We start from the raw sequence: 11,432 nt of genomic DNA on the forward strand, positions 1-11,432 counted from the left end.
AGGAGGTGCTCCTGCTGCTGTTGCTGCCCAGACGATTCTTATACTTATTCATACTGAAGTTTTTGGTGAAGAGATGGCAGTAGGGTGGCGGTGGGGGGAGGACTAGTGGTTTGTCTCGCTCCGACACGTTTTTTAAACGCAGCGTAACATATTTGGGCTTATGAATTTCCGTGTTTAGACGACGCGCAGCTGCCCCGGGAGTTAAGGGTGGCTCGCCCCCCTTCCCCGGAAAATCATTTTCTACCGCAATGGAGGGGTCGGACCTTTTTAGAAGACACGTGCTTCGTACTCTATTAAAATTGCGAGTGATCGACGTCGCCGCCTCGGGGCGTCGTTTCTTTTGCGTGGCGTCACGTGAGGTGACCCGCGATGGTACCATTTGGTCCCCATATAACTTTCCAATACAGTATCTAACTTACGATCGATTGGATTCTATTGAGATCAGGCTAAAACGAATTCTCGTCCGAAATTCCAAAAGGTTTCATTGAGTTCGCCTACTCGATGTCTACCGACAACCTACGCACGGTTGACGTAACTCTCCTTAATAGTAATGATAATAGTAACGGCAGTAGCAGCATTAGAAACGAGCAAAGCACTGCCTCATATTCCACTGAGAAGCCGCGACCGACGAAAGTGTTTCCGCGTTTCTGTATACGTGTAAATGGACATTTTTTAATTTACCGCCATTCGCGCCACCTTTAATCGACCTTGTTTAGAAGAGAGTCTGGGGACGCTTCTGTTGCGTCACTCACTAATCCGGGAATACACAAAATTTTTGTTTAATCGTAACACAAACAAGTACTTTTCGTGCTACTGTTCCAATTTTCGAGTAACGGATGTCAAGCTAAAGCGCGCAATTACAAAGAAACTTAAATTCAAGGCGTTTCGCGATTCGAGTTAAGAACATTTTGCCCAGAAGCGGTTAGGCCTCGGCTAAGAGGAGGGAAATAACCAATTATTAAGAAGAGTGCACGTGGGCCGAGTGCCGTACTTCAGTCAGTGAGTGTGCTCGTGTGCCTGAGTCGGTTTGCCCGCGTGTGTCACCTACTTACGGATGAATTTTGTCTCACGCTTCATAACCACGAAGAAGGCACGTCGTCAGTACTAAAACAGTGCATACGCGAGGAACCCCTACGTTCGCATACCAACCAAACTCAATATGGGCAAGTTCATTTATATGTGCCAGTGTACCTTATAGCTATCAGAGTTCGTTAAGCGTTGATTCGGACACGACGTTCCTGGTACGGAGTGTCGCGACTGCTTATCAGTGAACAAGTAGATATACTGATAAGCCCGTCGATAAAATAGTCTAATCAATGTGTGTCCTAGAGCCGGTGGGAATCACTAAACGCACTTTGTATGACGATCAAGTATTGCCGAGAATTAATTCCAATAAATTCATTTATCATTATACCTACAGTTTTCAACCTGGTGACTGGATTGATAATGATTCCATGAAAGTTTTCTGTAGTTAAATAGATTTTTGAAGCGTCTACGTCACGTATCCATTCATTCGGTGCATTAACTGGTTGGCTATTGGCATGCGAGCGGATAAGATGGATTTTGACGTACCTACGTAAGTCATATGGATGCGTCATTCGTGCGAAGCAGGGAAGTAAGCGTCACCTTTGCAACGCCCCGTTACTTCCTACGGAGCTTCTGCTTCGTCTCCCACGAAATCTTGAGGAAGCCACCTTCGATGAATGTTAATCAAACTAGCGATCTGTCATCGCTCAAAACTATTTTAAAATTAACTGTTTCTCTTCGCTGATGTGTTCTCCCCACCTCCGTTTACCTTTTGTACGTGTTTACAGTTTGTTCATTGATACGACTTCCGGATCTTATACCAATTGAGAAATTAGGTCGAGACTGTCTGGACGTTCACGAAGAAGAAGAAGATACTACAAATTTGACATAAATATTGGTTGTTATTACTGCTAATAATGAAAGCCAAAAATTTTAGATTTTCGTTTTTTATAGAATTTTTTTATGATTCGCGCATCTTATTTATAATTAGTATATGTATATATATATACACATGTATTATATATCAAAATGAATGGCTGATACCTTTACTTTACTTTATTTAATTGATACCTATTTCGAGAATCTGCATGTAAGATAAATTTATTATAAAAGCATGGAATTTATACTTAGATGCATTTCGGTGACAAACTCACGGACCCCATATATTAATTCGCAAATTACTATTCGAATTGTGAGAGTATTGGATCAATTAAAAATTCTTATGATTTTTCACGTAAAATACATGTAATCTAAATTTTAATAAAATAATGTATAGAGTGAAGCATATGCACAGTCACCTGATTTTTTTAGTTTGTTACGCATTGCTCATTGTTCAATTATAATCATTATTAATAATGAAACTAATAAGAATATATATACGCATACGTTAATGGACCGTTGGAAACGAGCTCAAATTATATATGCTGCTGTGATAATAGAACAGAAATCTACCAATGACATTGTTATTAACGAGACTCGCTGTGAACTGTATAAAATTAATTAATTTTAAAATGTTTTAATAGATTCGTTACTAATGAAAGAATCTAGAGTTCAATGTGACAGTGTGTACTTAGTCAATCGCGTTAACTTCACTCCATGTTGTATAATACGCGATTAAAGATGTCTATATTATCGCAAAAAATTAAAATAACTCCGTGGTAAACTCACATTGACCTTCGCCAATATTACTCGCAGAGGTGAAAGTATTTTTTTTCGAATACGGTTTCACTCTAATCTCCGCAGCATGAAAAGTTTTACAACCGAAACACATAACTCCGCTTTTGTACCTGCCTCCGGGCAGGTGACGGTCCGGAGTTAAAAATTGTTTGCTCACGAGGCGACTCGTTTTTGCATTTATAGAAGTGAGGAACGCAAGAAGGGAACTGCCACCTGGTGGTGATGGCTCGTTCCGTAGCAGACTATGTAGGTCTGAGTACACATAAGCGAGCACGTTCGCTTCTCGATTTCGCTTTAGGATCGAGAAGCGTGCGTTTGGGTTTCGGGAGGTCCCTTTAAAGAGAATCGAAATGCGAGGAGCATGGCGACGGGGATGTAAGGGGGGGGGGGGTAGATCGACGACACACTGCACGAGATAGAGCATACTGAAAACACGAGCGTTCGGATATTTGGTTACAGGGAGGCGGCGGCACGTGCGTCGGACTTCTGGGCCAGGTGGAGGCGGTGGCAGAGCTGAAGTAGGAGCAGAAAGAGGAGAAGAAGGACCGGCAAGAGGTTGTGGAGAGGCAGTCAGCGGAGTCGGAGGAGTTTGCTCAGTGGCAGAGGAGGAAGAGGCCTGCTGCGTTGGCAGCGACAACAGCAATAGCGGATACAGCAGCAGCACCGACAGCAACAGCAGCACGAGGAGTTGTAGCCTCTCGACGGGGGATGATGTGGCATTGTGCTGCCATCATCACCACCACCATCACTTTCACCACCATCATTACCATCATCACCATTACCACCTTCACCATCATCGTCATCGCCACCGTTATCATCATCATCGTCCCCACCGTCATCACCACCATCATCATCTCCACCATCCTCAAGAGAAAGAGGAAGAAACGGAACAGGAGCGAGAGGAGCAACAGTCCCACAGACAGCACGAACTCTCCCGTACACCCACTAATTCCATTGTACGAACGTCCATTCTCGATACTACCACTACTACGACTACTACCACCACCACCACTACTACCACCACCACAACAAGAATTGCTACCAACAAGATTGACAATACAGCCACGATCACGGGCACAGCCATCGCGACGACTGCCATGGCGAAAGGATGCAGGATTCCTCCGTATATCGCCACTTTGCTCATCCTCACGTACACCCTGTTCGGAATAGCAGGTCAGTTAGACTCTGAGTAGCAACTACTTGCTCTAGAGAGACCAATGTTACTGTCAATATAAACGTGGATGGGAGTCATTAAGGGAATTGGGGTCTGACGTCGCCATATTGAATTTCCCCACAGTCTGCCTGATATATTTTTTCTTTGCGTCTCATATCGGGATTGAAGACTTTTTACAGCGGACAACTAAGGTCTTGGTAGTATTGTAATTAAGCAAATCAGTATGCACTCATTAATTCTGGAATATAGTCATCGCTAATTATAAAAGAAAAATATTAATGATTCATAGTAATTTGAGAAGTCACCGTACTGCGTTCGATGCTCATCTAAAATTGAAATTCTACTTGCAGTCTTCAATCGAAATTTCGTGCATTCAGATTATTAAATATTGAGAAGGAAAGAAATGAGACGCTTGAAAAATTATTATTTACGCTTTGCGACAAACTCTTCTCATCTTTTTCAAAAAGAAAACACCAATTGTTTATATGATACTCTGCTTTAGTACATGAAGGTATATTTTAAGTTCTTGACAATGGCATAAGGAAACGAAATATCGTAACTTAGGGGAAAAACGAAAGATCACTAGAAGAGATAATGTGCAAAGTCAAAAAATGCTAAACTACTGTCAGGCCCCAAAGTCACGCACAAGCCAAATTTTGTGACGTCTAAGACTTGAATTAAGCGCACCTCGCCTGCGAAAGGGGATTGATTAACAGATCCGTAGAACCCTTAATTAATTCCTTACCGTTCACTGCTGCCACAATAACGCGTCTGCTAGTTTCCTGAGCGATCTGCCTATCGCGTGCTTTAATGCATCTTGAGTTCGTGGATTGTTGGGTCTTTTTTTGTCGATGGGGTCTTTTTGCCAGGTAGGCACACGCGGCAGATTATGAAATTTAAACAGGTGACAGATAGCGGACTCGAGCAGCAAGCAGATGCAGACTGCAGCATTTCTGTGCATCGCGTCTAAAAGGATCGCTCGTCCTGCCTCCACCTCCCCATGGCGCTCCCTCGTCTACCACACCGGCCCTTTGCAAGGAAACTCCCGACGTCCCGACGCTTGGCCCACCCTCGTCTCCCAATCGCTCCAAACCATCCTGCCCCTCCTTTTTAGCTGGTTCTACGTCAGCCACGTCCTCCGTCTACCGATCCTCTCCCTGCAACCTTTTATATACCCTATGTGGATGATGGTGAGGGTGAGACAGACTACCCTCTCGTCTACACCGTCCACGAGATGAACGAACGAGTTAGTGAGTGGGAGAGTGAGAGGGAGTGAGCGAGTGGATGAATGAACGGACGGGTGGCTGAATGAATTGGTGAATGAACTGAGCGAATGAACGCAGGAGGAAAAGAAGGAAGGAAGATAGGAAGATTGAAACCAGGAAAGGGAAGAATGTCGACTCGTACCGTCCATCCATCCATCCTCATCCGTTTTAGCCGGTTCGTCCATCCATAGAGGCAGAACACAACGTACGAGCTCACAGCGTGCCGTAGTGGCACTCCCTTTCATTCTAGAATACCGACGCTATTGTGTTTGGCTAAAGTAGAGGCATTCGACGTTTGTAAAGCACCCATTTGACGAGTCCCACTCTCCCGCTCAGCCCTTCGCAATGGACCCTTCCCATGATTCTCCGATACTCTTCCACAGTCCTAATCGAATAGCCGCATTTTGCCCATTTCAAATTAAAAGACTCAATTGGCTTGGACCCAGCCTTGTTACCCTGTACGTATTTCCAAATCTTACAATGTCATACAGCCTTTTAAAAACCTCGAATGGTAACCGTAATTTGACATTTCTTAATGATAACCCTCGTCAGCGGTGAACGATGTATATATACATATATATACGCATAAACGATGCAAAATGGCTGACGTCCTTTCAACTTTTTTTTTTGGTCTCCATTCATATGTAGCTTTTAATAATTTTAACTCTACTCAATGCAGGGAACTAGAAAGAAAAACCTTCGCATTCACATCCTGTATTTCATATCCCAATTAGCATAGTAGAATGTCCCCGTCGTTGTCTCTGCCATTGTCTTTACTGAATGGTCTGAATGCGAGTCTATACATATATGAATGAAGTGTAATTAACTCTGGTTCATTCGCAGACGCATGTTCGTCACGATCGACGCCGAAGCCGCGACCACCGACGACAACACCGAGACCGAATATCACATTCCACATGTACACGTGTCCGCCGGACTACGCAGAGTGGTATTGCCTAAACGGAGCCACGTGCTTCACCGTCAAAATCGTCGACTCCCTCCTTTACAACTGCTTGTAAGTATGACGCATTCGCCCTGTTTTCTCGCAACAGCAAATACTCCTCCTAGCACTTGACACCTCAGTCCTGCTCTGGCGCATAGCTCACTGCCAATTCCCGTGCAGACGTTACTGCACGCATGATATTCAAGAATAGACGTTTTGCACAATTTTCAATATCGCTTGCTTACGCCGATGTTACTCGGTATGATATCAATATTTCAATAAACTTCAGGATCTACGGATGACTTTTTGTGGTGGCGCTTTTCGATTTATGATTCACTTATATCAATTTGTATTTTTGTGAAGTCACTCTCAGTCGGATTAGTTCGCGTCTGGCGTCTGATAGAACAATGCTCAAGTTACGACGGTACCACGACGACACGTAGAGACAGTCTACGGTGCGTGACTTGCAATGGCGTAGAATTTTATTTCTATAGGTTTACTGACCATCCACGATATTAAGCGTTCTGGGATAATTGGAAAGATCTTTAAATATATGCAACGTGAATATACTTTTAAGAAAATACTTCAAAATTTTGACTCCTGGTTATTATATTAAATTATCCCTAATGGTCCCTATATTGGGACTGTTCACAAGAAACATAAACAATGTTATCGCAAAACGAGCTTGTTTTGTTTCTGTCGAAAGCAAAAGAAAAATTCGAGGCGCAGTGATCTGTTCTTAGCTCAAGGAAAAACTTCTGTCCCGATCTAACCTGATACTGCGGTGAACAAAGCAAACACCGTGGGAAAATGGAAGCCGCAACGAGCACCTCTTGCCCATTGCTCTATTTGTTGGATTCGTGAAGTTGCATCTCCCGAAGGTCCTTACAAACAGATACTTGTAATTGATGATTCCTCGAGTTAATCTTGAGAAATATTTCAAATCCACTGTACGACGTGGTAGACAAAACATTTTTTGTGCTGTGTACAAGAATACAGAGGGCGAGGTATATGTTGCGGCAAGAAAGAGTGCGACTAATTTTTGGAATCTTTCGAATTCCTGGTATTAAAAAAAAAGAAGAAGAAGGAAAATAAAAGCCTTCAGCTTCCCTAAGCGTGTGGTAAATCGTCGCGCCGTTGGTAGTCTCTCTGGGCCCTCCTCTAGCTGGTGGTCGTACGGGTCGGTCGTTCAGTCGGTTCTTCACTGGAATAATTATCATTGTGCACCCGCGTTGGATATATAGACGAGGGCGAGTTTTCAGAGAGACAACATTGTGCGCTAATCCTCGGGTTTGCCAAGAGAACACGTTCGCCGAAATTCCAGTAGAGGTCTAAGGGATGACGATCAACCCCCTCCCTCCATCCCTCCAGCCACACACACTCCTGGTCGTCGTCTCCCTCCCTTTGCTTGGCTCGATCACAGGAGAAAAAGTGTAAAATGCCGACAATCGCCACGGGTGATCCTTCGGCTCGTTCCACTTTTATCTTCGGTTTTGCTCTCTTTCTGAGAAAATTCTGACGATACGCTTCCCACGGCATTCTACCGGACGGTGCGGTCCGTACGTATTCTCTTCGTCTACCCTCGACTCCATTCGGTTGCACTCGGTCGGTTTCGACTTGACTCGACTGTTCTCGACTTGACTCGGGTCTTCTTGCCCACAGCCCGGGAAGATTAAGCCGAGCAGCCGATACCGATCGTGAAACCATACTATAGGAAGAATATCATGTGTAAAATCGTGACGATAATTAAGAAATCTTAATAAATTATTAAAGTAATTTTATACCAGTAAGTTTACGCAAGATTGCATCGACACATATTTCGCGGTTCATTGCTGGACCGTATCCTCGTAACGAGAGTCGATTCTGCATCTTGAATCTCACTAATTGTATCAGGAGACTAATTAATTTGTTTATGGAGGACGTTGAGCGTAATAAAATTTAGTGCACGCGAACGTCTCTGAAGGTTTGATAACGAGGTTGTACTCTTCTATGCCTATCTCAAGTTTTTTTCTTTTTTAAATACCAACAACTAATGATAACAGTACATCCCTTGAACTTATGTTACACTTGCTTCTACAGTGCAAACATTGTTATCAGTTTAGTCAGTGATATCAGTAATTCTACACCTTGCTTTTTTACTTGCAGATGTGCCAATGGTTACATAGGGCAGAGGTGTGAATTCAAGGATTTGGATGGTTCCTATTTACGTAAGTATCCACGGAGCTCAAAACTGTTTGCTATAACTTCGAAACCTGTTGATTTCATTATTATGCGTTATCAAAAAGTTTAATGTACCGCTAGTACGTTGATCTCATAATGATATAATAATTATATTTTATAATCATGCGTATACTAATATTGCGTCATATATTTATTATTTCTCGAAGACAATATACTATATATTTTTTTTTTTAATATGTAGCTTCACGACAACGAGTAATGTTGGAGACTGCCAGTATTGCCGGTGGCGCCACGATAGCAGTATTCTTGGTGGTCATTATTTGCATAGCCGCGTATATCCATTGTAAACGCAAACAGAAAGAATTGCGTACAAGGTAATTATCAGATTTTCCCGGGATAGACCAGTAATTTAAACCATTTTATCTTGTCTTATCAATTTAAACCATTTTTTTTTTATATACAGTAATTGCGGTGTCGACACTGTGGACGGACCTGGCCGAGATCCAGAGCTGAGGCCGTTCAGTAATCGAAACCGTTCGCTTATGATCTTCATGGCTAAGAATCCAAATGCATCGGTAAGAAATCTGCAGTCTTGTGCGTCAAGCATTCACGCTCAATAAACATATCACATACATTTGGACTCTTAGCAGCAATCTTAGAGCTTTAACTGTTTTTCAGCAGACGCTCAATTCCTCGATAGAACAAACGCGAATGCCAGAATGGGTTTATCCGCAGCCAGAGACAACGAGGATGACGCCTAACGACGAGAGTAAACGTTCGTCCCAGTAAGTTCAACCCCTGGACGGGAGCGAAATTCAAAAGAAATACATCGCTAAGCAGCGACATCAAGCACCTTATGTCGATACTGACCTTTCACGATGGTTGTGCCGATACATATCTGCTATACGTAGGTAGTAATAGCAGGTAATGCGAAAATGGAGGCTCGAGGCCTTATCTTCGAACGTATCGACGTCGTCGTGTCTTCTACGTCTTCGACAAGCGAACGTTCAAAATTTCGAGAAAAAGTGCGTACGGACTTTTCTATGTATTCACAGTTTCTTTCTTTGTCACTGACTAGGACACTATCCTTGTTTAGATACGCGATCCTTCAATACCTGAGCCTGCGCGCTCACGAGCGCGTGCGTTTTGGCTAAGGTAACGCGTAAGAAGTGAATAAGCGATAAGAGAATTTAAAGACGATTAAATAAAGTGAAAAGTGGATATAATTTATTACGATTCCGTATCGATAATTATCGTGGATCGCATTAGTCTCAATGCTGAGAATCTGATATTGAGTTTCTCTTCTACGACTTGATTATCCTATCCTTGTTAATCATAATGGCGGTAAACTTAGCGGTACGCCCTGAAGGTCACGAAAGATATATATTTTCAAGAGTAATCAATATCGAAATAATCGTTTTTTTTTTTTTCTAATTAAATCACCTCGTCTACGACGTGATTGTCCTCATTAATCATATTAGCGATACACTCAAAAGGTCACGAAGATGCAAAGATACAAATTTTCAAAAGCAATCTTGTCGAGATAATCATTTTTATTTTATTAAAATCACTTTTTCTTCTCGCTTGTCAGTTAACGCGAGGCTTGGCCAGTTAGCTCCAGTATTATTTCTCTCAGCCATTCGTTGCGTGTTTCATTGTTTGACGTGTTCCTGTTCATCGCACGCTATCTTCTTATTACGCGCCAAACAGTCAATTAAGATTAATTGAAAAAACGGACACAAATGACAAACTTAGGATGTAACGATCGACAATGTCAATATGCGTCCAATGTTTCTTCACGCGTCTATGGAAGCACCGAAACATCGGGATACGGTCGATCGTTTCGACATGGTCGTGTTCGCGGGATCGACTAATCTCGAGTACCGAACTGTCCCGAGAGTTTTGTCAACCGGCGTCCTGTAAAAAAAATGACTCACGGGCTGCTTGTTTGTCCATCTAGTTGGCTGGCTGGATGGCTGGCTGGCTGGCATCGCGAATACCACGTTTCTGTTGCCACTTTTGCTATTAACCACAATGCGTTATTTAAAAGAGTTCACAATAGGGTGTGCCGGATCATCCACGATTTGATCAGCTGATTTAAAAATGACGGTCGTGAATGATCATCAGATGACCAGGGACATGTCGAATCATGAAACGTTTTATAAGGTGTTTGAACGAGTTCGTTAGCGGACTCAGTTTTCCTTTGTGTAAATAGTAAGAAGAAAGCAAATAAAAAGAGACAAAAAAGAATTGTTCGGGGCTACCGAAAGCCACACAGACGTTATGACGTAATGACGTCGCGACGTCCTTGCTAATCAAGACACAAATTGCGCACTTTAATCGGAATCCGATCGTTCATTCGTATCCGTGCAAATGGATTATTAAGTAGAAAAAGAAAATGGTATCCAATGATGATTTGTATATTTGTAGATACTCGAAGCATTACTATTCTTCCACATAAATCCCATCCTTTCCTGGTTTTTCTCCTTATCTCCCCAATCCATCCCTTGTCTGCCAGAGACTCTCTGACCTCCATTATTCCTGCTTTCGTCACTAATCTATTGACCTTTTCCTACCTCACCCTGCTTCTTTTAGATTATCACGTAATTATCAATTCGTAACGTAGCTCGTAATCGATCGGTAAATGATTTTTCCCCAGTATTTAATTAGCTGTATTATTAAGAGCTAACAGAGAGAGTGGTGTGTGTGTGTGTGTGTGAGAGAGAGAGAGAGAGAGAGAGAGAGAGAGAGAGAGAGAGAGAGAGAGAGAGAGAAAGCGCGAGCAGATACGATGCGTAAGTAACGGGGTCCAAGGACGCTGATAAAAACAAAAAAAGGAACGAATCGTTATTTACTAAGGTTTATAAATAGTCGTAGCTAACAAAAATATTGTATTTCTTATTTAATTTCCCATCATACTTTATATTGTACTTGGTTCCTAATTTATTATTGGTTATTATTAATAATTATTATTATTCAATTATTAATTATTATTATTCCCTGCATAATAAGGACACTATATAGTGTGCGATGGGCATGTGTATTACATGAATGAGATATATTGTGGTTGTGTGCGTGCTCACATGTATTTATGCCTGTTACGTTATATACATTGCGTAGGTACGCACACATTCTCAATCGTGTGCTTGTGTTGATGGATGATTGA

The 11,432-nt window shown here is 42.3% G+C and overlaps 1 protein-coding gene across 4 annotated transcripts in view; it reads left to right on the plus strand.

The window, feature by feature from the left end:
• Positions 1-10,985, plus strand: part of LOC107265515 (pro-neuregulin-3, membrane-bound isoform) — a 27,422-nt gene extending 16,437 nt beyond the window's left edge. The window contains exons 1-7 of one of the 4 annotated variants that reach the window (XM_015735048.2): positions 599-1,163; positions 3,163-3,876; positions 5,986-6,157; positions 8,231-8,292; positions 8,508-8,640; positions 8,730-8,841; positions 8,945-9,416. In XM_015735048.2, the coding sequence (XP_015590534.1) occupies positions 1,160-1,163; positions 3,163-3,876; positions 5,986-6,157; positions 8,231-8,292; positions 8,508-8,640; positions 8,730-8,841; positions 8,945-9,055 (1,308 nt within the window). In that variant the 5' untranslated portion in view covers positions 599-1,159 and the 3' untranslated portion in view covers positions 9,056-9,416. Of the gene's footprint in view, positions 1-598; positions 1,164-3,162; positions 3,877-5,985; positions 6,158-8,230; positions 8,293-8,507; positions 8,641-8,729; positions 8,842-8,944 lie in introns of those variants that run through there. The other 3 variants (XM_025082793.1, XM_015735045.2, XM_015735046.2) reach the window with 3 other exon arrangements.
• Positions 10,986-11,432: the final 447 nt, after the last annotated feature.

Source organism: Cephus cinctus, unplaced genomic scaffold (genome assembly GCF_000341935.2).
Source record: "Cephus cinctus unplaced genomic scaffold, Ccin1 Ccin1_scaffold0227, whole genome shotgun sequence".
NCBI lineage: Eukaryota > Metazoa > Arthropoda > Insecta > Hymenoptera > Cephidae > Cephus > Cephus cinctus.